At 38.4% G+C, this 26,976-nt stretch overlaps 4 protein-coding genes and 1 pseudogene across 5 annotated transcripts; 3 read left to right on the top strand and 2 right to left on the bottom strand.

Moving 5' to 3' along the window:
- On the top strand, positions 52 to 1,202 carry LOC18775041 (annotated as a pseudogene).
- On the top strand, positions 2,623 to 3,218 carry LOC18773643 (wound-induced protein 1). Its single transcript, XM_007206511.2, has one exon. The coding sequence runs from the start codon at positions 2,623 to 2,625 to the stop codon at positions 3,118 to 3,120; it is 498 nt and encodes a 165-aa protein (XP_007206573.2). The 3' UTR covers positions 3,121 to 3,218.
- Positions 5,396 to 6,727, bottom strand: LOC18773488 (wound-induced protein 1). Its single transcript, XM_007207860.2, has 2 exons — positions 6,724 to 6,727; positions 5,396 to 5,964 (listed from the first exon to the last, which is right to left on the bottom strand). The coding sequence occupies exons 1-2, from the start codon at positions 6,725 to 6,727 to the stop codon at positions 5,447 to 5,449; spliced, it is 522 nt and encodes a 173-aa protein (XP_007207922.2). The 3' UTR covers positions 5,396 to 5,446.
- On the top strand, positions 8,159 to 11,443 carry LOC18774811 (28S ribosomal protein S29, mitochondrial). The gene is made up of 7 exons (XM_007205168.2): positions 8,159 to 8,575; positions 8,654 to 8,820; positions 9,161 to 9,372; positions 9,694 to 9,951; positions 10,067 to 10,153; positions 10,443 to 10,615; positions 11,006 to 11,443. Exons 1-7 carry the CDS (start codon positions 8,235 to 8,237, stop codon positions 11,139 to 11,141), a joined length of 1,374 nt encoding a protein of 457 aa, XP_007205230.2. The 5' UTR covers positions 8,159 to 8,234; the 3' UTR covers positions 11,142 to 11,443.
- Positions 11,665 to 26,894, bottom strand: LOC18772225 (E3 ubiquitin-protein ligase listerin). 2 transcript variants are annotated; one of them, XM_020566849.1, is made up of 16 exons: positions 26,630 to 26,894; positions 26,416 to 26,530; positions 21,755 to 21,817; positions 21,580 to 21,657; positions 21,368 to 21,459; positions 20,647 to 20,749; positions 20,167 to 20,319; positions 19,363 to 20,021; positions 18,720 to 19,209; positions 17,680 to 18,197; positions 16,633 to 17,380; positions 15,146 to 15,845; positions 13,823 to 14,856; positions 13,228 to 13,686; positions 12,781 to 13,011; positions 11,665 to 12,365 (listed from the first exon to the last, which is right to left on the bottom strand). In XM_020566849.1, the coding sequence occupies exons 1-16, from the start codon at positions 26,683 to 26,685 to the stop codon at positions 12,138 to 12,140; spliced, it is 5,727 nt and encodes a 1,908-aa protein (XP_020422438.1). In that variant the 5' UTR covers positions 26,686 to 26,894; the 3' UTR covers positions 11,665 to 12,137. The 2 variants fall into 2 exon arrangements, with proteins under 2 accessions (XP_020422438.1, XP_020422439.1); XM_020566850.1 differs by lacking the exons at positions 21,580 to 21,657; positions 21,755 to 21,817; positions 26,416 to 26,530; positions 26,630 to 26,894 and having other exon boundaries at positions 11,686 to 12,365; positions 21,373 to 21,459.

Raw genomic sequence — 26,976 nt, 5'->3', positions numbered from 1 at the left:
TTAATTATGTTTTAGTTTAGCACATTCATAGCAATGTATCGATACTGAATGTTATCTTTCTCCTGCATTTTCTTTTCTTATATTCCTTTTGTCTTTGAACTTTTCTTATTCTCTTAAAATATTAATGTAGGCTGGCTAGCTCTTCCGAGTAATAGAACATTTATTAGTTAAAGGGGAACAGAACGGCAATAGCAATCGATATTTGTTTTAAATTTGTCAAATTGTAAGTCTAATTATGATGAAGACTTCTAGTGCGTTATCTTTTTTTCTTTTTCTTTTTTTGACACTGTGATATTGAGAGATAGGAGATTCGAACACAATACCTCAAGTGCACGGATAACTTGCTTTAGTGCGTTATATCTTGATTATATGTTTATTGGTTTATTCTTGTACAGGTTGGAGGGAAAAGTAGCAATTGTAACGAGAGGAATTGGAGAGGCAACAGTGAGGCTCTTCGTAAAAAATGGAGCCAAGGTAGCCATTGCAGATATTGAGGATACAAGTGGTACCATTTTAGCGAACGAATTGTACACTTCAGCTATATATGTATATTGCGATGTAAGCTTAGAAGACGACATCAAAAACTTGATCAACAAACCATCTCCCATTATGGCCGATTAGACATTCTCTTCAACAATGCCGGAGTCCTTGGAAATCAATCGAAAAACAAGAGCATCACCAACTTTGATGCCCGCGAACATTATGCCTGTAAATACTAGAGGAGCTGCCTTGGGGATGAAGCATGCAGCTAGTCATGGTGCCTAGAAGAAGTGGGTGCATCATATCCACAGCTAGTGTAGCCGGTGCCATGGGAGGCCTTGGACCTCATGCTTATACAGCCTCAAAGCATGCCATTGTAGGTCTAACAAAGAACACGGCTTCTGAGCTTTGGTCAATATGGGATTCGAGTTAGTTGTATTTCTCCTTTTGGGGTAGCTACTTCCATGCGAATCGATGCTTGGAGCGGTCACTAGGAAGATGGCGAAGGCATGGATTTTGGATCGTCACCTTGTGAGGAAGATGTGGAAAAGATAGAAGAGGTTGTGAAAGGCCTGGCCAATCTAAAAGTTGCTACTCTAAAAGCTAAAGATATAGCCGAGGCTGCTCTTTTTCTTGCAAGTGATGAATCAAAGTATGTGAATGGTCATAACCTTGTTGTAGATGTTGGTTATTCTACCTCAAAGAATTGCGTGGGTTTGTAAAGATCGATCAATTGGATATATTCGATTGAAATTTGTAAGTAAATGCTTGAAATTTATATGATATTACAAGAAAGCAACAATTGAACTTTTACATGCCATGAATTTTTAATGTTAAGAGTCCTTGCCTTTATATAGATTCATGTCTTTATAGTCTATGTTATGCTACGTTCGCTTGGTTGTCTCTTTACTTTCTCTTCATGGCCTCATGCCATGGTGCCGTTCTTCTCTAACGGACGTGGTACATGTGTTATAATATAAGTGGATATTTATTGATACTATTCCCTAAAAAGAAGGAAAATAAACCACGTCGTCCACTCATATTATAACACGTGTACAAAATGTACCATGTGGCCATATTACCGTAGTATTCTATAATTTCTCCAAGCATTATTTTATTTATTGTAACCGATCACTACAGCATTATTATAATAAACCGAAAGTTAAATTTATTTATGAAGAAAGTAAATAAATTGACATGACACATCTCTCTAATGTTTTCACTTAAAGTCATGAGAAATGAGCTTAAGGACATAATTGATTACGTTTGTGAATACTTGTTTTGCTTCAAGGTGTTAACTGCACAGCTAGTAACTGTGATCAATTTTGCATCAGTTTTGACCTAACATGGATGATGCATTTGCATATTGTTTGTTACTTTCCTTTCGTTTTCTTCTAAATACACGTGATTCGTTTAGGGCCAGCTAAAATATAAAATATATTAAAAAACATAATCGCTTTTACAAATAATATATAGAAAATTTCCCGCCTTTAATCCCACCTAATTTCTAACGTGAATTATTTCTTTTAATTATATCTGCTTTCATACTAGCATTCTTGGCTTTCCCGAAGGGTTGTTTGTTTAATTAATTAATTAAAATTTTCATCTATTGCAACTCAATTTTGAGCTTTGTTTGTATTTGGCACCAGATACATAACCTCCCCAGATAAGAATATTCTTTAGCAATATAATTAGATAAAACTACTAATTTAAGGACCTCATGCACATCTTGTTTATAGAGAAATGTTAACGTTAGCGAATTAGCTGATTAACTATAATCGTTGATGAGTATAAGACTCATAATTAGCCGACGATACCAATTAACGATTCAAACTCATCCGCGTATCTGACTGATTGAGCTAGTTATATAATATATATATATATATATATTTGGAAACATCAAGACTATTGGATCTCCAGGTCATGAAAATAAACATTTTGATTTCAAATTTTATTTGAATTGCTGGGCCATAGTGTAAGTTGTACCAAAACCCTCCAAGTGCCCACCCCAGCTGCTCCTATATATAAATATGTCCCATGCACTCCTTCAAGTTACACCACCAACCAAAATATATAACAAACACTAAACTTCAACTTTTAGCTAGCTATAGCCTTCCCTAGTTCGTCCTGAAATTCCTGAAAATGGGGATTGATCAGGATGAAATCTCCACGGAAACCACGACTCTCGGGGAATTATTAGTGGCGGAAAACATCGGATCCCGGCACAGAAAAGTTGTCAAGGCGCTCTACAAGGCCTTGGCACTTAAAGACACTAGTACCACCTCAAAGCTCGTGGCTCCGGATCTTGAGTGGTGGTTCCATGGACCGCGGCATTGCCAGCACATGATGAGGACGCTGACCGGAGAATCGAGACACGTGGAGTTCAAGTTCAGGCCTCGGAGCATCACGCCCGTTGGTGACCGAGTGGTGGCGGAGGGATGGGAAGGATCGAAGGCGTACTGGGCGCATGTGTGGAGCGTCAAGGAAGGGATGATCACTCAGTTGCGTGAGTATTTCAACACGTGGGTGACGGTGATTGTTGGGAATTCAGAAGTTGAGGATGAGATGATGAAGCTGTGGCAGAGTGATCCTAGGGAGCGGTCTCAACGCTCATTGCCAGATATTGTACTAGCGATATGATCATATATAATAATCGTGTTAGAAAATTTGAGATTTTCTCTTCCAACTCAAATTTCTCTTACCTTTAGGCTTTAGCTATGATACTTTTTTAATTAAAAGCGCGAGGACTAGAATCCAACTAAGCAATTTTCTAATCAAACTTGATGTTAAATTAGGATTTGTATTATTTATGAAGGGATATTATTAAGTTCATTGACATATGTTGGAATGGAATGATATATATGTCTTGCCTATTTGCCTGTAAATAACTGTTTTTCAAAAAGAATTCTTTTTATTTTAGAAATTCAGGTATGTAAGTTGAAGTACATCAACTCTTTTTAAAAAAATCCTGCAGCCAATTATTTCGTTCTTCCTTCTCTCTTTTCTTGTTTCTTTTAAACATATATCTTCATACTTTGTAAGCACTCTACGGTGCTTGTTAGTGAAGACCATATAAGTTGGTGGCGGCAAGATTGAAGGAGGAGGTGGAAAGGCTAGGCAAGAGGTGGAGAGTCTGTAGAAGGAGGTGGTTGTTGGTGATGAACTTAGATTGCTCTGTTAGCAATCTATACGGCTGACTAATCCCAGCCATAAGGAGGAGGTGGAAGACATAGTAATAGGCTTTAATCATGATTTTTTCACCTATAAATAGTTGGAGTTTGAGAAGGATTTTTCATGAGTATTAGCTCAATTTACAAGTAGAAAGAAAGAGAGGGAGAGAGGAAGAATTCTGAAAGAGAAAAGGAAGAAAGAAAGACGTTTTGAGCTGTGTAAAAGGAAGGCCTAAGAGTAAGAGCTTTTATGGTTTTGGGTGTCCTTAGTAAATTCTTTAGTTTTCAATTTGAATTCCAATACTTTATAGTTTATATCATGTTTTGATCTGAAATTAGAACCTTCTCATATCATTTTTGTGTTTTCAATTTGATTCTCTGTTTTAAAAGAAAGTCAACAGAATTTCAGTTGCAAAATATTGTAGGTTTATAGTGCAGATTTCAGATTTTTTAACCTCTCTTCCGACTCAATTTTATTTCATTACGAAGCTTCTTTTAGAAAAATAATTCCACAACATTGAAGAAGGTTTCAAAAGCTTTAAATCAAGTATTTATAAGAAAATTTTCATGGAGAGATTTGAGGGGTTAAAGTCAGATATGAACATGGCCTATTGTTAAACTCGAGTAAAATTTTAGACAAAGTTTCTTGCTCGTACCTGTTACTTTAATTCATGATTTCTTTCCTTCCAGAACTCGGTTTTTAACAAATTTTACATGGTTGTAAAGCTGATTCTTCAAGCTTTAAATGACTATTCACTTGTAATTTTTTTATTGATATTTGATAAGCCCAAAAGTTGTTCAAAGTTGTCCATTTAAACTGTTAAAAAGACCAATTTTTGTCTTAGATGATGACCAGTCATCTTTAATTACAATACTAGCTTCTCTGCACGCGCTTCCGCGCTTGCGAGAGGTTTTTTTAAAAAAATAAGTAAATTTATTTTAGAATTAAAAAAGATAATGGGTAGTTGTGTTTCATAAAAATAGGATCCATTATCTGCTTTTTCTTTTTTTTTTTTTAATTTTTTTAAATATGAAAAAGTGTGAATTTACCATATTATCCTCATTTAATTAACAATTTGAATTCTTAATGTTTGCATTAACCAAGGGCATTTTCTGGTATTTTGAATGTTTCACCATTCTCTGCCTTTTGCTTTATATATATAGATTCTAAATATTTTCTTGTTATATTTTATATTTTCGGTGATCAGATTTAGACTCAAGGAATAGGAGTGATGCACTTATATTTTATACTTGGAATAGACAAGTGCATCAATTCAATACCAAATATAAAATATAAGTGCATCCATTTTTTTCGGGGTTTGCAATAGACAAGTGCATCAATTCAATACAAAGTTGAGATATCCAAGAAGACCAAAACTAAATAATAAAGTGAAGAAAGGCCACAACACTTATTTTACAAACATAAATTAAGTCATACCATTCCACATATATTACACACACGCATATATATAGTTAGTTATTCTCTTATTTGGATGTCAACATTATTATCGTGCGAATTCCATTATAAACAGAAAAAAAATATAAAAAGATAATTAAAAATACATGACGTCCTTACGATAATAAATATATATGTGTGTGTTTTCCCAAATGTTCCTAAGCACATATAATAACGTTTCAAGAACTAGACAGACAAGACCCACAAAACACACATAATTCATCAGATAATTAAGCCAACGTTGTTGCATGCTAATTACTTATTGTTCTTGGGCTTTTTAAACTCTTTCTTAAGCAAATATTAAAGAGCTTATTAGATCATAATTGTAGCATTTTGCTAGTTACAGTGCCAAAACGAGGCCAGGCACAGACCCATTATCCGCTAACTTACTTTGCCACACACTCTGGCAATTGCCTGACTGTGACCTAATTTCGGGTGACGATAACCGGGTGACTGTGACGGACGTGTTGTAGTATTCCCTGACCTGGGTAATTATCCCGTCCGTCACGGTCCATGCATGCACCCACGACACCGAACGACAATCGTCGAATCCTTCAACCAGCACCATTGACCCGAACGCGACGATGGAGAGAGGGACGAACTTGAATGACGGGTCGTATGGTGACGCACCGGTGAGCAGGCGGTTCAAATGCTGGTGGGTTGGTGGGCCATGGAACCACCACTCCAGATAGGGTGCGAGGAGGAGGTGGACGACATCAACGTCGTTGGAGGTCAAGGCTCTGTAGAGAGCCGTCACGGTCTTTTTGTTTCGCGCTTCTTCTGCATCTTCTCCCTCCTGCAGACATGGTTGAAAGTTTGCCAGGTCTAGAGACTGGATCTGGAAGCTGTGCGTTTCACCTGGGAATGTTGGATTTGAATTTTGAATAAGTTCGATGGGATTTGGTGATTATATAGGGGCAAAAAAGCTGGTGAGTGGGAGTTGGACGGTTGCATTGCATGAAGTAAAATTGTGGAAAACGACGTAGGATTAATTGGGGCCTGCAAGGTCAAGCCACTAAACTCTTATTAATTAGAATTTCATTAGGTCCAAAGGCCAGTTTCTCTGGTGTCAAAATTTTCAATCTCGTGTTAAATTAGTGATAATGTTTGCTGCAACATGTTTTTCGAATTTGGACCTCTCCCTATATTGTAAAGAAGTACCATTAGGCAGATATGAGCTTAGTCAAGTTAGTTAGAGCGAATATGCTCACAACTCTGCACCCAAGTTCAAATCCCCCTCTCCGTAGTTTAGATTAAATGAAAATAAAAAGAAATAAAAAGAACAATAATCCTATTTGTAGTACCACATTTATTGACCACCTCTTTAATAGAGGTCGGCATCACCAATGTATGTGAGACCCACCTATATTAGAGAGATAGTCAACAATGTGATCAGTAAATGTGATCCAAATAGCAACACCCAAAAAAGAAATACCCTTAAATTACGACTAGTTGATATTTCAATTCATTCCTTGAAGAGCATAAAGATATTATTTCTGCTTATATAAACTCAAATAACAAAAATTTATGGATTTAGATTAATCAGCTTTTTGCCATTTATGATTAATAGTCGGTTATGGATGTGATGTGAGACCGAAAGTCATAAAATGTACTTACTCATTCGTGATAATGATGGCTCTTATATCATGAGTAGTTTAATTAAGATCTAACAGAGGTAACCAATAACCATCGATGACTACATAATACATATGGACCAACCAAAAATATTACTCTAAGTTCTAATCCACCATTTGTTCTCTGTCAATTTTCATGGTCTTCCACATATATATGGAGGGATTTTTTTAAAAATATTTATTTTATTTTTAAAAGTAACTTAAATTTTAGGCCACACACTCGCAATCATTTTCAACACCAAAATTGCATTAGCAATAAAAAATGATAATAATTGCTGCATTTACCTGAAAGTCACTAGTGGGTGTTTAATTACGTGATCAATTTAAATAATAATTCGCATGCAAACGAATACCTAACTTAATCTTCGTCCATTGGTGCCACACCAAAACGCCAAAAACCAGTAGCAATATTTGCTATATATGTGTATATATATATATATATATATATATATATATGCACTTCGACAATGCGCATATGTCATTCAGACAGCTATTTTCCTATTTAAATCCAACATTATCCATTGGAAATCCAGGTGTTCAAATTTGTGGGATTCTTGTAAGTTTCACGATTGCTCGGAATAAGACTGAGTATGTTTAATGAGAAATTTTTCAGTGTGACGATTATTCGGCTAATAAGCAACATATAAAAATTTGAAGACGTATCACTTGACTTCTGAGGTGGATCACACAAATCTATGACCCTATGAGGGTTTCTTATTGTCCATGCCACAAACTTTCACCATTAATCATACCATATTTGTGAAACTTCTCACAATATGTGTATTTGCACGTCTATTGTAACATGATAGTTAACAACAATGATAAGACTTTTATTTAGATTATTTTACGAAAGTGTAAAGATGGATAGTAAGGAAGTGTAATTGGAGAGTACGGTAGTGGAGTCTCGTAGTCCTCCACTACCCCCTCCCCCTCACCCCACCCCATATTCATCTTTTTTTATGTTTATATTCATGAATAATGTAAATTTACATGAGACACTGAGAGAAACTAACAATTTCAGGTCAGTTTTCTTTATTATATTCTTTTTAATTTGAGATAATTATTCAATATCTTACATTACCTTAAACTATAACTTGGGGTTCGACCACAAACTATAACCTGGGTTGTGTTTGAAATTACGGTAATTGACCAAAAAAAATAAATTACGGTAACCTAATTAATTAAAACTTTTTTTGGGTTAACCACTATGACCAAAAATAAAATAAAAACCTTCACCGCCATGCATCATAACGCATGATCCTTCCCCGTTATTGGGATCAAACACCCAAACCCAGCCCAATTCAATTGGGCCCACGATCCGACTATCAAGCCCGCTTCGAGCCCAAACACATATATTGCCCAATTTGTTTTGAAATTACATATTTGGCCATCACCTGGTGCGGCTAATTTCCCGGTAGCACACAGCTTCACTTTCTTCTCTCACAGCTTCACTTTCTTCTCCCAAAAACCTTGCAAAACCTTGAACAAAGAGAAATGTTGCGGACCCTTCTTCGACGGGCAACGGGGTCGGGTTGCCCAAGGCATGACCCGTGGAGGCTCACGGCGACGATGAGCTACTCGTCCAAGGACAAGAAATCGACGGTGAAGAAGGCGAAGAAGGGCAAGGACAAAAACGACCCTGCAGCCGCAACAGACGACGCCGTTTCGGACGTCGACGCGGCTCTCTTCGACGAAAAGGCTCGTGCTCGCCGGCTACAAGCCGATGAAAATGATCCGTCGCTCGATGTGGGGCCCAATGGCCGGCCTCTGTTCACTGCCACTCCGACACTCTCTCAGCTCACGCGCAAGGACGCCTGCTCCTACTTCAAGCTCAAGTAAAACCCTAAACCCTAATCCCAGATGAAATTGATGTATGTATGTATTTATTGGGATTTGCACCTTTTGATTTGCAGGATGGAGGAATTGAACAATGTGTTGCCCGAGGGGTTGCCGTTGGGGATGGTGAAGGAGTTTGAGGACGCAATGCAGAGCGCCGTGCTAGTTCGCCAGAGCTTTCTTGATCTCCGAGATAATTTTCGATGGATCGTGGATCCTCCATTGCACTCTTCTACCACCAAAGGTGTGTGCTTTGTGTCCCATTGTTTCTCACATTAATTGATGCTTTGTTTGTTGTTTGGTCAGAGCTAGTGAGGTTTGAGATTACTGTCATTGGCCACATTTTTGAAAATGATCATTTTTGGTTTCAGCTTAAAAAAATTGTATTAATTTCTTTGGTTACTCATTCTTAGATAACTTCAATTAAGCTTTTTCTGGATTATCCTTTGTAGATAATCTATGTTGTAAGGCATACTTAGTTGCTTGTACATCCTGTGCATCATTCTTTGGAGGAACAAAATTTTAGAAACATATGAATGATGGATCACATGTAAGATGCCCTTATACCTGTATTGTTTTTTCAGGTACAAAAGTTAGAAAGCAGATTGTGTTGGACGGTCCTGTAAGTTGTGGAAAGAGTATTGCTCTTTCAATGTTAGTTCAATGGGCTCGCGGGGAAGGTTGGTTGGTGTTATATGTCCCAAGAGGCAGGGACTGGACTTATGGAGGCTTTTTCTATAAAAACCCACAAACAGGTCTTTGGGACACACCTGTTCAGGCTGAAAATATTCTGAAGGTAAGATTGCGAACCTCTTTTTTTTTTTTTTTCAATTAGCTAAAATTCATGTCAAGACTTTTACAATGTGCTATTAACTTAAACGGGATCAGTAATCTGTGCAGCTTTAATTAATTGTAGTCAATAAGCCTCTTCTATTCTGGCCAAAACATAGGCTTCTTCTAATCAATGATCATGCCTAAAAGTGATGATTTTCTACAGGGTTGTATTAGAATTAATGTGATCTAAACTATAAACCTCTGTCCATTATGGAGTTTTTGGATTATATGCTCTTGATCATCTCCATGGCTTATATTCATCTTTTGTGTCATTTTATTCCAGGACTTCCTGAAATTTAATGAATCCCGTTTAAAACAATTGTTCTGCCAAATATTTGATCCTATTCCATTGGGAGAGGGTGCTGGTGTTGGATGGATGAAAGATGGAATTGATACCATGGCAATGCCTGATGGTTCAACTCTGTATGACCTGGTTGATACAGGAATCAAGCACACTCATGCAGCTGTTGGAGTGGTAGTTCGTTTGAGGAAGGAGTTATCTCTTGTGAAAGATATCCCCGTGCTTATTGCAATTGATCAGGTGGGAATGATCACTTGATATTGTATTGCGTTAATTGTTTTCAATGAATTGTGTTTCAAGAGCTTTGTTGTAAAGTGTTGATAGTTCGCTATATTTTTATGTTCCTTGTCTGCAGTATAATAGCTGGTTTACGTTCAGTGAGTATGAAGAGCCAGTAACTGTTCGTTCTACTCGACCAATACATGCTAAAGAACTTGCTACGGTAGGTATCCTCTGCTTCAGTATTATGGTGGTTTATACTTGTAATTCTTTAAGGAACTAAGAATGTCCATTCAATTATGTTTTTTAGGCTTTGTATTACATCTTCAAATAATCTTACTCTCCTTGAGATGTTGTCCTTATAAATCTGGGTGTACAAGTGGGCATTAAGTTTGGGTCTATGTGCAGTATATTAGAGACTGATGTGCACACACATATGTGAAGTATATTAGAGACTGATGTGCAGTATATTAGAGACTGATGTGCACACACATATGTAAAAATTCTTGCAGGTGAAGGCTTTTAGATCTATGCGACATGATGACTTGATGGTGGGCGCGTTTTCTCATTCAACAGCAGTAGGAAAGCTTCGTCAAGACTTGCCAGAAGTGCCTACAGATGCTCGCGTGAACTTTCCTCGCTACACTTTAGATGAAGCAGCAGCTGTTTGCCATTACTACCTTAGGTATGCTAGTTAATGCCTGCCAAATATACTGCATGTTTGCATATTAGATTGGGGTATTATATTATACCGATTTGATTTGTTTTACCTTGGCTCGTGCAAATGTCGGTGGAGAATTAGTAAAAACATAATACACATTACCTATCATTTACTGTACTTTTCAGCTTAAGGCAATAATTCTTAATGTTGGCGGACATGGATGGTGTCCTTAAAAATTCAAACGAATCACGTTAGGCCAACAAGCGCATAATTATAATGCATTAGATTCTTTAAGCCAGCGCTCTGTAGAAGTTAAAACTCTACAGGAGCTTTCCTTCATGTCTAATGCTTTCTTGATGCTTTTTCCCTGCAAACTTCTATATTCTCAGCCTTCCCTACTGTTTTATATGGCAGACAGAGGCTTATACGCCGTGAAGCATTCACGGAGGAGAACTGGAAGAAAATATACTATTTGTCTAATGGAAATGGAGCAGAAATTAGATGGTTAGTGCCTTTGATGCGGGGAGATGGTATGCAGGCAGATGGTTAGTTTTCTGATGCGGGGAAGAGCAGGGAGAAGATTTGTATCACAGTATTTACAGAAGACACAAATTGGAAGAACTGCTCTTTTGCCTCCTTACCCATTGATTTTGACATTATTCAATCATAATGTTACTGTTTTCCATTGAGTTATTGCTCATGATTGTAGCAAAATATCCTGTTTTTGATCACTGAAACTTTTAGTGGGATCAGTTTTCTTTGGCCAATGAGATAAGCGTCTGAAGACATTGTATCATATGTAGATCAGTTCACATTTATATGCAAGATTTTTGTTTTTCTTGCTTTAGCCAATTTCACTGTTACCTCCAGACCGCTGTCTTTCTCCACTACCTGTTGAAAATGGCTTACAAATAAAGAATTTAGCTACGTTTTTAGTTTTTGGCTTTTCAAAATCAAAACTATGCAGAGATTCATAATGAGAGCCAGGAAGAGTTACATTATCGCACAAATTTGTATACTGAGTACTGAAATGATGCAGCCAAGATATAAAAGAAACTGGAGGGCAGATTGAATGAACTCTGAAAGGACCATTATAACTTGATAAAATTAATTAGATGTGTATTGAACTGTTTGATTACTTTGAATATACAGACTTGTGTAGACTGTTGGCATCCTAAGTGAAGCAAGATTCGGCACATATTAATATTCAAAACTATTGATAACTAATGTTCACCTAAAAGCCCTCAGCACAATCTCAAGACCAAATCTGGTTAAGAAAAATCTCAAACAGTCAGATACCTCAAAAATAAAGTTACTTTGGAGATAATTTGTTAGAACTCCCCATTACTTTGCTAAACTGCAAGCATCAAACTCCTTCACCTTGATACAGATCCTACGTACACGATCAAGATGAAGTATTCCAAAATTGATAACTTGGCTGCACTAGATATGGAGGCATGGTAGTGAGAGCTCAATGTATCAAGATCTTCTGTGTAAGTGGACTAGCAAATACCCAAAAGACCAAGCTTCAGATTGATATCCAAGTTCAAAACGGAGACTGGCACAAAGGGCAAGTTGACTTGTGAGAAGTTGAGAACCACTTATAGAGGCAGGCAGAATGGAACTTGTGCTTGCAGGTCCTGCATGGAAGGCGAGGAAGGCCATGGTTTGTAGTATGGATGACACTGTAACAGATAGGGCATTCCTCCACGCCTTCAAATTCCTTGTCAAAGTTGCTCTTCCATATCTTGATAGCTTCTGCTAAAGCTCCATTCTACATCACACAAGTAAAGAAAATTATCCATTTGGTCCATCTGCCATATTATTACAACCTATTCATGTAATTTTGCGCCTTCCCTTTCATCTCGCTCACCTAATTTCATTATTGATCTACACCTGTTCTCCATAATAGAACGAGATTACCCCTCCCTCCCTCCCAAACATTCCCTTCCATAGGAAATGCCAAAAATACACAACTTGTAGTGAATCAAATTACCTTAGTTCCATCTACCAAAAAAAGAAAAGAAAAGTAAAAACCAGTTTCAGCGTGTGCTGCTTTTTCCACATATATTCTCACGATCAAATCAAATTTCATAATAGCATGAAAAATATTTCTCGGTCTTCAACCTTCTGCTACTAGGTGGGAAATGGAATTCACCAATAAATGGCAAGGTTAATATTCAATTTACCTGATTACGAACGAACGATGACATAGACATTAACCACTTTCTCTGCTTCACTTCACTAATGCCTAGGCTCCTCATACAATCAACATCAACGGGCCGTAATGGGTAAGATGAAGGAAGATGGATAACTAGATCCATTCCAGTCTCATCCTTTGTATAGGTAGCAACAACCTCATTTGCTGATTTGCTTACACTAATGGAAAAATTCTCATCAGCAAGATCATTCTTTTTAATCTGCATGAGAAGTTAAATTCAGAGTTACATAATCGTAATCAGTAATAACAGTGGAAACATGGCTAAATTATGAATTATAACAACAGCTTTCTAAAAATTCCCACTTTATGAACAAGTCCCCCCAAGAGAAGCAGCACAGAAATATAATTTTTTGTCAAGATATCCAAATGTCCTAAGCAATACAGAATTAACCAATCTCTCTCAAGCTATACATACCAGGCTTAATTCGTTTGCAATGAGTGGTGGACTGCACCATGCTCTTGTAAAGGATTCAATTCCAGATAATGTAGAACGGTCACGTAAATCACTGAACCACTGTCTTACATAAGCAGGAAGAATGCGAAGCATCAAACCAAACATTGCTCCAGAAAGCGAAGCCATTTTCACTGGTTCAACAGGCCACAGAGATTGTACAGAAAACAATAATGAACCAGTAGTTATGGCACGTGTTGCTGCAGCTGCAGCTTCTGCTATACCAGCAGGAAGCTCTATATCTTTCTTCTTAATAACATGTGCCATGCCCAGTCCTAGAGGAATATGCTGGAAAAGGCAATCTAATATCACTGAATCAGCAGAATCTTGAATATACTGGACCAGTCTCTCCCTTGCAGGTGATGACGATGGTAACGACCACAAATGCGATAGCAACAAAGACCATGCAAGGAAGACATGTACCTGCAAATTTGAAAAAATCAAAATCAGAAATCAAAATGCCATCACAAAGAGAGCTAGTAATTACTAAGTAAGTGGAGATATAATGATAGAACACAAGCCAGAGGATTGATTTGGTTACTACTGAAAGCACATTTACCCTTTGCTCTGCCACCAAATCCATTTCAAGAACCTGATGCGGTAACTTTTCAATCATGCAAGATATTTCCTCTTTCAAATGGATGCTTGTTTCTGTCGACATATTATGAGGGGATGAATCTTCTTCACTGTTAGTGACACCGTCCAAATAAGTTTTGTCTTCAACAATTGCCAAGTGTAAAACAGGTTCTGAAGAAATAATAGAATAAGCGGCGAACTGCAACAAAGGAATGGTTTTCGAAGAAAAGAGAATTGCATACAAAGAGCTAATGGGTCCTTTGCTCAGCCCCCAAAATTCTACTGACTTCACTGCCCTATCTCTAGCATTTGTCGACGAGTTGACAACACTTGAGGCCACCAACTCCCAAAACTGAGAATGTTCAAATCGAGACAACGAAATTAGAGATGCAGCCTCATCACAACAGGAACTTGCAATGGCCTCTGCAATGCCAGTGCAGAAGAACAACCGAAGTATACCTTCTAAAATTCGATCTTTGATGGGGTCCCATCTTTCCATTCTCAAGGGGTTTATGTTATCTGCATCTTCTGCTTGTCGGAGACCAAAAGGTCCACAAGACAGAGAAAAAGATAAAAGGGCATTCTTGGCAATGTCTATAGGAAAGGGATCTGAAATATAAAGAATTGTCCCAAGCTTATTAAGGATAGAATCCAGGTTATGAGAAGCAAAGCTGCTAGTGATGGTGTCATTAACATTTTCAGCAATTTCCTCCATCATTACAACAGCCGACTGAATCCAGCGCCTTAACTGATATAACACAAACTCCCAGTCATCTTCATCAAATTCCTTCCAACAATAACCAACTGAAACAACGATTAGCCTTGAAAGCAAAGTCTGCACAACTGGAAGCTGATTGATTACAGTTGATGTGCCAGGACCCCTCTGCTTCCGAAATAATTCAAGTAGGAGTGTGCTCTCTCCAGAGCTGATATTTCTCTCCAGGGTCGGGGTTTCTAAGCCCCCTAGTGTACTAAAAGGATAACAAGATATAACCAACTGAAACCAATCTTCCATATCTACAAGAAGAAATCAAAATGAGGCATTAATACCATTTCTTAGCAGATTATACTGTAAATCAACAAAATGAACTGCAGGCACCATCAATCATGGCCCTTCATTACAAGTGAGAGACGAGGGAGGAAGGGCCCACCACTTGATGCTCCGAAGTGGGGCATTCTCTATGTATGAAATCCAAATAGTTTCTATTCTTACTCTCAACCACACTGTATGATTATATACTTAAATTCTAAAACTGAAATGACTACAAATATTTGTATTGACTTATAGAAAATTAAATGCATTTACCTTGTCCTGTTTGCCATGTGATCAGAGGCGGAAATGATATAGCTTTCTGGAGCCAGCTTGCGATAACATCAGGTACACGATTTTCCCCAGAAGAATCAGGTTGGGTATCTCTACTAGAGTCATGAGATCTGATGCTTCTTTGACTTAATGGTCGAATAAGAACATTAACAATCAGGGGAAGAATCCTCAAGCAGTTCGTATTTATAGCTTCACCAACAAAAATTTTATTTACTAGCAGTTCAAATAGCATCATAGCCTTTTCTGTTTCCCATATATTATCTTTGAACAAAGTTAAAAGAAAAGCTACAAGAGCTCTCAAGAAAGGTTCTTCAATATCCTCCACTTCTTCACTTGAAGCAGGCCCCAGATAGACAAAATTCTGTGCACCACATCCTCCATGAATAAGTGCACCGTCAAGTAAAATGTTGAAAACAAAATCTAACAAGCTCTCCTGGGAAGAGTAATTTCTACTCTTCGCATATGCACTCAATGAAGGTAAGAATGAAGCAACAGCACATCCTCCTGGCCATTTCCAAGTACACAATATTTCGGCAGCAAGCCAGGATCGAGTACGCTCTTCATTTGCTGTTTCCTGGGAGGGAGGGAGACTATGTTTTACATAACCAGCAACAACTCTATCAATCCCAAGTTCTGAGATGATCTTGACAATAAACGAAACAAACTTTCGATGGCCAAAGTCCTGCATTTGTCATATATTTAAAATCTAAGTCTCTACATCCCATACAATAAAGGACGGCAAAAGCAATTTAACAAAAAGTAAAATCCAAAAATAAAATCGAGTAAACTATCATGAGCACAAGTAGAATCAGGATGAAACAGGTTCCCGGCTCTATTACTACTCTGAAAGAAAAACCATAAACTAGCATCAATGGCATAGTTATTGAGTTAATTCTGTTCTGAACTTAGCTGATGGATCAATATATTTAACACAGTTCTAATTGAAGTTTGTCATTCGGTACTGGATTGATTGAGGAAGTGCAGAAAGCTCTACAACAATCCTCAATGACTTCAATACATTGATACATACTATTTTGGGGGTAGAATTATATTTCCTCTTTTTTAAGCACCTACTGGGAACCTGACAGTTTGGGGGATGATGAATTGATAATGTAACCAATAAAGAACAACAATAGATATCCAGCTAACAGACTACAACTCAACAAAGTAAGCAATCAAGAGCACATGTTTAACAGAAAAGAATTTGCGACCAATAGATCAGTAACACTAAGGGCATCTGAGGGCTGGAAAAGTCATTCTAGGTACTATTGTATTTCAAGTTTCCAATCTCACAATGGAACTTCAAAGAGTATTGTGCTTTATAAGAGATATAGGTGCAACAGTTTGCACCAGTGGAGAGGTGTGCAACAGTTCGCATTATATTTGTAACACGTGAAAAAGAAATTTAACAAGAAACATGGAAAAACAAGAATCAATAACACATGTACAAATTAATAATTCCCACTCACATGCACATCAGCAGAGAAGTTTTTTGCAACTAATCCCTCTGGGCTACTAAAATCGGGAACAATCCACAAAGGCCATCTTTCACCCTGGCAAAGAAGCTGGTCTAACAGATTTTGTTCCTCATACTGATCCTGAGAGAGACAATCAAGAACTTCAAGCATCCACAGGCAGCACAAAGATGTGAATTTTTCTGTGTCTAGTTTATCTTCATTGAAGATTGCAGATCTCATACACTGAATCAAACTACTCCCCAATGCCTGCCGATTGTGTAAGCTGAGGCTTTTCCAAAACTGATTACTTATCTTACATCGAAAAGCATGAAACAATTCACTAAATACCAGCCTGGACTTCAATTTTTCCTTTGATTCATCATCAGGGGAATCATCTCTTATAGTTACTAATACCAAAAACTCCCAATCAATTAAAAAAATTGCAGACAAGATAACTGAAACCAGCCCACTTTCTTCACCAAGTGTCTTCAAGGAAAATAAGGTGCCATCAAGTACTTCAAGAGCAAACTGAGCCATCTCAAACATCGTGACAGAACTTTCAAATTCCGGCCCAATATTGTTTGCCCCAGAAGTCAATAGATTGGGACTCAAAAGAGGACCTGCATTCCTGACCCAAGTAAAGGAGGAAGCTAGAATAAAAGAAAGCAACTTCTTGAAAACCTCCTCAAATATCAGGACCAATGCATCTCTCGACACAAAAGATGTTTGATTGTTTTTTGTTGAACCACCAACAACAGTACTGCAGGCAAGTAAAAAAGTTTAGGCCATGAAAGTGAAACACAACATTCAAATTATAATCACTATTATAGGGATGAAAAAGTAAATAGCCTTTCCCATTTTCACTGATCTATATGGTCATTTTCAAATTACAATATCAGCCAGAGATATATAGAAATCAAGTTCAGAAACGTTATTTTCAGATGATCGATAGCTTTCCTTTGAAATAGAAAATTAGTCAACCCAAGGAAAGCAAGGACTGAAAATCCAGAGCTATTCCCATCTTAAGAAAATCAGTTGGAACAAATACTATACACATACCACACAAATTGAGAATTAGAAGTTCCGAAAGCAGGAGGGGAACAAGCAACAGCAACAGCAGCTGATTCTAGAAGCTCATGATGCCAGTGGTCTGGGTTGCCCATGGATACGTCTCCTTCCTTCCTGTTTGCAATTTTATCTCTTGCTTTCTCTAAAAGCATTGCCAATATGGTTATGTGGTCAGAGTCTAAAGAGGAAGTTGCAGATCCAGAGTGTTCCAGGTTAGTAGCATATCTGATAACAGTATCCCACTGTTCAGAGAAATATTCATCATCGAGCAATGCAAGTAACATATCAAGTCGAGCACTTAAGGAGCAACTATTCCCACGCAAACACCAAGGAACAATACTTTCCTTGAACATCTGCATGAATAGATCTGCCTCGATTTCTTTATCCCCCCCATCAGTAGAATGACTACAAGAAGAAAGATTATGTTGGATAAGAAGCTGCTGGACTATCTTGCGCGATCCAAATACAGAAACAGCAACCGATAGAATCTTCACACAACTTGGTGAATCCTGATGTCAAGAAGATAGAAGAGCGAATATCAAAAGTTAAAGAACATAACAATTAAACATAAAATGTAAACTATGTTACATCTATTCTCAGCATAACATAATTCAATTCGGTGAATTCACTGCTCCTCTTTATGTCCATTACCATAACAATCTTTATCTTTGACCTTTTCTTTATTCTCAAAAAGATTACCAAATCAAAAGATTTCCAGCAATACTAGAATTGGAAGGCAGGGGAAAGACTTAATGGAAAGGCACGAAAGGTTGAGTTTTCTAAAACATGAAAGATGCACTGAACTTTTCTACTCCGCAAGCTCCAATTCAGAGAAAAACAAGTTAGCATGTAGGCATAGGTACCACTCTAATGTTATCCAATAAAAATCCAGGCAAGGGACCACAGATGTTCACCGTTACCCCAGAACAACGTTTAATCTATCCAGATATCACCATCCACAGAAGAAGAATAAATCTAGTTCTTAAAATAAATGTCTCAATCATCAGAGGGGTTGTGCAATAGCTACTTACATGTGATCTCATCAATGGGAAGGACTTAGCCAACATTGGTCCAACTAGACAAAACAAGGGCCAACTTCTACCTTTCTGCATTGCAAATTCTCCAAGTAATGATATAAATTGATTAACCCGTTCAGCACACTCACTTTCTGTTTCCAAGTTACCAGCATTATGAAACAAACCCACACAACTCTCTTGAAATTCTGCAGAGAAAGCTGTGAGCAGATCATGCTCGAGCAAATAAATGCCTGAAAGAATCCCAACAATGCAGTTCCCCAACTCTTGCAAGTAGCTCATTGGGTACATAATATTCATTGTTTCAACTGTCTTCTTGTTGGAAGTTAAGCCACTTTCACATGAATCGGCTGATAAACTGGAGAAGGTTTTCTCCTTAAGTTTTGAGCTACTAGAGAAAAGGTAGTCATGCCACAAAAGCTTTACCAGAACATTTTTAACAAGAGTTACTTGAAAATGAGAGACGGAATCCACCTTATCACAATATCTGGAAGCAAAGAAAAACGATTAAAAATCCAAAAATATAAGAAAACATCAAAGTTAAAAGAAAAAATAAAAAGAAAAATATATAAACTGAAAATCCACAGGAATAAAACCAAACAGATTTAAAAAAATTGTAGTGTCATAAGAAAAAACTCACCTTGATGCATTACGCAATCCCCACAGAAAGCAGTCCTTAAATGCCCCAAAAAATGCAAGTCTATCTGCATTTGAGGAGTGGGATGTATTCCTTCCTGCCCATAGGTTCTGGAAAAATTCAAGCAAAAAGGTATCTCCCACTACTGCATTAGATGGCACAGTGTCTAAGAATGGAACCAAGGCTGGATAAGAAATCTTCGGAGATCCAAAGCACCCATTTCTAAGAAAATTCCAAAATCGATTAAGTACAATTTTCTGTACATTAATGGAAGTCCAACTGTCAGGAAACCTTTTAGAAAATAGCAAAACTGCATCCCACATTGATGAATGACAAGCAGGATCCTTCTCCTGAAATGCACCAAATATTGCAGCAGCAAGAGCTTTCATATTTCCTTCGTTAAAGGCATGAGGAATGTTTCTAATGAAACTACTTAATACAGAATATGTGGCCGAACGGATAGCAGAAATTGGAGATTTCAAGAAGTCTAGAAAATATTTATGAGCAGTGAACAACTTCTCAGCAAAAGAAATAGCAGTTTCCCTAGCCTTCAAAGCATGTTTTGGTTGAGCAGTTATGTTTTCAGTGCCTGGTCTTGCTGCTTGTAAGCTAACCAATACATCAAGAAGTGTAGCCAATGCCAGAAGTGATGAAGATATCACCTGCAATCCAACAGGATGGGAGACATTAAATCTGAAAGTATTTTTTCTTCTTTCAAGTCTTCTAACAAGACATATGCACATTTTTAATGCGTCCTACTTGACAATTTACCAATTATGATGCAGAAAATATTTTATGAATGCATACCTGCTGATGCATCTCTTCTAATTCATCCAAAGCAGTTGCTTTATCAGACATACTTTGCGGTGTAAGTCTCAGATTTTCTTCCAAATAGATAAAAACCTCTGCTGTGCATAAAATTAAAGCATCTAATCTCTTTTCCTGAGCTGGAAAAGCTCCCTGTTGTGCGCAACAATTAGACAGTCAGGTCAAAAGTTAAACCAGTCACATATGAAATGCAAAAGCTGCAAACGGAATTTCAATTCATAGGACCATCAATATACTTGATACATTCTGAATTTTGTATACCAGACCCAACCTTTAATTTCTTTTTTTCGTTGAGAAAGGGATAGAAATCACAAATCTCTAAACCACAGCACTGATTTTCATTCTTCATTTCAAGTAGAAATTCAATGCTGTTATTGATACAAACTCTAGCATTTTGGGGACACTATCGTATGCTAAGCAATGTAAAACCCCAATAAATGACAAACTTGGAAAAAGAACCTGTAAGGAACGCTTTGCAACTTGAGAAACTTCAGAAACTGGGTCAAATTGAGAAAACCACCATGGTCCCATCAGAGACTTCAGCTGTGGAGCTAAGTCTCTCCTAAAACAAACAACCATTATTGTCTCAGTGCATTTATGAAAAATCAGGATAACCAACGCTCTAGACAACTATGTGGAAGCTCATAGTCAGTATACGATGAGCTTAACAAGCAACCACTATGCATAAACATTAAAGGAAATCCAAAACAAAGGGGCGTAATAACTTGACAAATAGTTCGATGTGGAGACAATTTGAGAATGCAATAAAGAGGGGAGGAATATGGGCAGAGAGGGAGGGAGAGAGAGAGAGAGAGAGAGAGAGAGAGAGAGAGAGAGAGAGAGAGCAATGTACAATTATGAATATGGTCACAATGTAGTTATGTGAACAAAATTTGCGTTTATAAAACTAATCACAGTGTGCGGATTAATCAAATTATTCTGCTGTTTTCGAAACCACTCCTGACCTCAATAGGAGCTTATCCATCAAGCTAAAGAATGCTTACAATCAACCAATACATAAGCAAACCAATGCAGTGGATTTTCCAAGATATAACCAACAAGATGTAAAGCACAACACATAATTCTTCTTTAACTTCATAGATTTCCAAAAGGCATGTTTTATACAGAACCAAAAGGCAGGAAAAAAACAAAAGGTAAAAGTACGCAAAAGAGTTCAAACCCAACAGCAGTAACAAGATTGTTCATAGTATCATGAGTTGCTCGCCGAACTTCTCTATTGTAGTCCACCACAAGCCTTTTGTATTCAAATGCCTACAATTAAGAAAGAGCTGTTTAAGTCTAAAAATTATGAAAACGGTTTTCAAAACTAAAATGCAAGATATATCCTTTCCAGTGACTCGAATGTTATTATGAAGAGATGAGAAACTATACCCATTGTGGAATGATCGGTATTATGTCCTTCGTGGACTTTTCCTTGAGCAGCGTGGATAGAGATGCCAAAGCTTTAAGCTATTTAAGAGCACAAGTCAAATAAATTCTTATCATCATACATGAATAGAGATCAAATCCTTGAGGTTAAAAAGACACACGGGTGAACAAGCTTTACCTTGGTGGTGGGATCTTTCCTTGCAAGCCTCTTCAAGTGTAGAGCCAATTCACTATCTACATCCTGCATGACCACAAAAACAACACGGAACCAGATGAAGAAACTACTCTTGAAATGAAATTGCACATAAACTCCCTTATTAAAAAACAAAAGTATTGAACTAATGAATTCCTTCATGTAGGGCCCATTACTTATAAACCTTAAACAAAAATGGGAACTTTTGTCTCATTAGTGACAGGTGGGTTCACTAATTAACCAAATGAATTTCACATAAGGATATTATCACAGCTTCTTGTAAGAATTTCTAAATCAAAGTAAGAAAAAAAAAACTTCAAATTGAATTCGACCACAGTATATAAGTGTGAAAGTTAAATAAACTATCAATGCATTTAGCATTAAGAATAAATAAATAAATTAAGTACACAATTTAAGATCCAATTTTGGTCCTCATATTCTACTTCTCAATGCACTAAGCATAAAAACAGCGATGCTAGGCCAATTGAAGAAATAAATGGATCAAAATGCAACAGTGATGCTAGGCCAATTATTCAACCCAGAGAGGATTGTGCCAGGTCTGAATTTTCTCATTCCAACTTTTACTCTAAGTTTGGAAAATCTGAAGGGGATCTGCTTCGCGAAGAAAGAAAGGAAACGACATAACGGGTGAAGCCCATAAATCGAAGGACGCTTCGGAGGGGGAATCCTGCGACTCTTTCGAGGGGTTATCGATTTCTTCAGAGGATTCGAAGGATGGAGATCTTAATTCTGAGTCGGAGGAAGTGGTTGATGTCATTGAATACAACGACGAATCCATTGCTGGGCTTCTCAAAGACTGTGGAGTGCCAGCTGTTCTGACAAAGCCAGACCGAGCAATCAAAAGGGAGGCTAAGTTCCAGGTCGCGCATGACAGTGTTGACATTTTCAACACTGCTGCGCTGGACGGAGTCACAACTAACGATTCAGTCCCAATTCTTGTTGGAGAGGCTGATTTGGGGGATGGGCTCAAAGGTGGGGTGAGGTTAAGTCATCTAGTGGTCGAGGGTGGCAGTTTGGCACCATCTATCCCTATTACAAATGAGGTCAGGATTGAAGAGGAAGGGGCTGGGGTCGTTGTTGGGGATGCAAGTTCTGAGCAGAGTCTGGTCTTAAAGCATTTTAGAAGAAGAAAAAAAAAAAAAAAGGTCGTGGCAAAGGTCCCTGGCAGGATAAAGGCAAAAATGCTCAAATCTTATCAAAGCTGAATCTGTCTATTGTTCCTATTAAGAAGAACTTAATCATCGATAGTTTCAACAGAACAAGCAAATCGAGATCGAGCAGTGATCATGGCAAGAAGGGGAAGGGATATTCGTATGCTCCAGAGTTGGAAGTGGACAGCTTGGAGCAGAAGTTGTTACAAAGGGCTGTTCAGTTTAATCAATGAAGATTATCTCTTGGAATATAAGAGGTCTGGGAAGCAGAAGAAAGAGGCTGGTTTTGAAGGAACAGTTGGTGTGGCTTAGGCCGGAAATCGTAATTTTGCAAGAGACTAAGAAACAAGCAATTGACAGGAGATTGGTGGCTAGTGTGTGGGGTTCTAGATTCAGGGATTGGGTCTGTGTGCCTTCAACAGGCAGGTCTGGTGGTATTGTGATTATTTAGAATACTCAGTTTATCTCGGTATCTGATTCAGAAATTGGAGAGTTTTCGGCTTCGATTAAAATTAGAGGAATCTCGGGGATTGATCATTTTCTTGATCGGAGATATGGTTCTTAAAGAAGAGACAAGATGGAGACAAAGGAGAAAAGTGGAGTGGGATAGAGATGGTGATGGGAACACAAAGTTCTTCCACCGATTGGCCAATGGAAGGAGGAAGAGTTCATTGAGAGGTTGGAGGTGGAGGGATCAAGGGTGATTGTTAATGAAGCCGAGATTGAGTTTGAAGTTATTAACTTCTTCAAAATTCTTTATAGTAGTAATGAAGAGGCAGGTTGGGGCTTGGAGGGTTTAAATTGGAATCGAATCAGTAATGACGAGGCAGTGTGGCTCGAGAGACCCTTTGAAGAGGAGGAGGTCAAAAGGGCTGTATTCGATTGTCGGAGAGATAAATCTCCTGGGCTTGATGGTTTCTCTATGCTTCTTTACCAATCTTGTTGGGAAACTATGAAATTTGAACTCTTGAAGGTTACGGAGGAGTTTTACTACAGTGGTATTATCAACATTGTCACCAATGAAACGTTTATTTGCCTTATCCCCAAAAAGAGGGAGTGCGTAAAAGCGAGTGATTTTGGGCCTATTAGTCTTGTGACAAGCTTGTATGAGGTGGTATCTAAAGTTTTAGCTTCAAGACTGAGGGAGGTGATGGGAACACTATCTCCCTTTCCCAGGGAGCTTTCGTGAGAGATAGGCAGATATTGGATGCTGCCTTGATCGCTAATGAGGTGGTGGAGGAGAGTAGGAGATATAATAAAGCTTGATTGGCTTTCAAAATTGACTTTGAGACAGCTTATGATCATGTGGAGTGGCACTTTGTGGATGATGTTATGGTCAGAAAAGGGTTTGGGGGCAGGTGGAGAAGTTGGATTCGAGGTTGTCTCGATTCAGCAAATTTCTCTATTATGATCAACGGCAGGCCTAGAGGCAAATTTAAGGCATCCAGAGGGTTGAGACAAGGGGACCCTCTTTCTCCTTTTCTTTTCACATTGGTGATTGACGTGCTAAGTCGTATTCTTGAGAAAGCTCAGGAAATGGATGTGTTTCATGGTCTTGTTGTTGGACATGATCGGGTGGAGGTGTCCCACCTCCAATTTGCTGATGACACAATGTTCTTCATCAGGGACAAGCCGGAGTATTGGCATAACCTGCTTGAGACGCTTGATTTATTCTGTTTCGTTTCAGGCATGAGAATTAATAAGGCAAAATGTTTGTTAGTAGGCATCAACTACAACGAAGGAGATCTGTCTGGGTTGGCTGGGGCTTGGGGCTGCAAGCCGGGAGTCTGGCCTATATTGTATTTGGGCCTTCCCCTTGGTGGGAACCCTAGAGCCCTCAGTTTTTGGGATCCGGTTGTGGAGAAGGTTAAGAAAAGGCTGCAAAAATGGAAGAAGGTTTGTTTATCCAAAGGTGGTAGGCTCACTTTGATTCAGGCCGTCTTGAGTAGTATTCCCATTTATTACATGTCTCTCTTCAAAATGCCAATTTGTATCGCGAAGTACATTGAGAAGCTGATGAGAGATTTCTTGTGGGAGGGTATGGACGGGGGGACGAATTCTCATTTGGTTAAGTGGGTGGTTGTTGGAAGATCAAAAAGCAATGGTGGCTTAGGGGTGGGGTCTTTAAAATCAAGGAACAGGGCTTTGTGTACCAAATGGCCGTGGCGGTTCTCCAAAGAACCTGATTATCTTTGGCACAAGGTGATAAGTAGTATTTATGGTGAGAGCGCCAATGGATGGAATGCGATTGTTCCGTTGCGTGGTTCTTGTCGTAATCCATGGAATAATATTTCTAGTGGATACCCTGTGTTTCTTCTTGGGAGTAATTTTGTGGTGGGAGGCGGGGAGAGGGTGAGATTTTGGGAGGACGATTGGTGTGTGGGGGGGGGGGCGGGGGGGTTGGGTACTCAAAGAGGTTTTTCCTAGACTTTTCAATCTGTCCAGCAAACAGAATTCCAACATTTCTTCAATAATGAGTAATTGAGTGTTTCCTCACAATTGGGATTTTGGGTTTAGAAGGAACCTCACGGTGGGGGGAAATTGATGAGGTGACTAGGCTACTGGATATCCTGGATGAAGTTAGACTTAATCCCTCTAGGATGGACTACAGAAGATGGAAGCTAGATCAATCAGGGATGTTCATATGCCATTCTTTCTATTCCTTCATTCAGGATAATGGTTCTGTGGAGGAATCCCTCCATACAATCAGATTTGGAAAAGCAAGACTCCCCCAAAGGTTAAAATTCTTGTATGGCAAGTTGCTATTGGGAAAGTTAATACTTGTGATCTTATGCAGCGGCATTGCCCTTTTATGTGTTTATCCCCTCATTGGTGTGTGTTTTGTAATTTGGATGGGGAGAGTGTGAATCATATGTTCATCCATTGCCCTTATTCAATCAAGGTGTGGTGGTTACTGCTGAGGGAAGCTGAAGCCGTTCGGGTTACCCCTAAAGGATGTTTTTAGCTGCTTTCTTCCAATTTTGCTGCATTGGGTAAGGGGAAGAAGACTATAGTTCTCTGGGGTTGTTTAGTACAGGCAATTTTCTGGAACTTATGGATGGAGAGTAACAGAAGAATCTTTGAGGACTATAAGGGTGTGGGGGTGGATGAGCTGTGGGATAGAGTGAAACTTTGGACAGCTTTATGGGCGTCTGTTACTAATGTTTTTAAGAATTTGACTGCCTCTTCTATAGGGCGTGATTTGCATGCGGCAGTGAAGTGATGAGCTCCTATGTTCTCTTGCTCTGACTTTAGTGCTTGTTTCTTCTTGGCTGTGTTTTCTTTTTAGGCTTGTTTATTGAGGATGCATTTGCATCCTTTGTCTTTCTTTGTGGATTCCTTATCCACTTGTTTTGTTCTTGTTTCTCTTTTGAATATTTAAGTTTCTATTTTTTTAAAAAATGCACTAACCATAAAAACATGAACTAAACCAAAAAGCGAAAAGAAAATTTTCCAATAATTTGGAAAACGCACCAAATAGGGCTTTGAATCTTCAGTTGCAAGAGAAGCCTCGAGGCGAGAACCCCCAACATAGCCGCCGAAGCCCACCGAGACAGTAGAACCCGACGGCACCAGCGACGCCGCCAGACTATCAAAATTCATACAATCAAAAGTTGGGCACATGAGAATATTAATACAAAATTCAAACAGCTTTAAAATTTTGAGAATTTTCAACAACAAAAATTACCTGCTACTTGAAGGGCGTGCCTTGCTCCTAGCGGCTTCTCCTTTCTGTTTCCCCATTCCTGTTCACTTCTTGATGACAAAGCTGAAACGACGGCGTGCGGTCAAAATATATATAGATTGAGCGAAATGAAAAGACGCCGCTTTGGAGCTGTTTACTGGTGGCTTCGGGGGTGGGAAGACCGTCGTTTGTGTGATTGTAATTTCTGTATCAGTGGAGGGGAAGGGGGAGGATTCTCGAGATCGTGTACGGAGAGGTGTAGAATAAATAGAGTTGTTGGACTAATAGTATTCCTAGTAGAAATGGGGGTACTTTTGTCAATTGCGAACCCTTTAACCGGTTGACCGGTC

Source organism: Prunus persica, chromosome G6 (genome assembly GCF_000346465.2).
Source record: "Prunus persica cultivar Lovell chromosome G6, Prunus_persica_NCBIv2, whole genome shotgun sequence".
In the NCBI taxonomy this organism is placed as follows: Eukaryota; Viridiplantae; Streptophyta; class Magnoliopsida; order Rosales; family Rosaceae; genus Prunus; species Prunus persica.
This window is presented reverse-complemented; position numbering and strand designations above follow the sequence as displayed.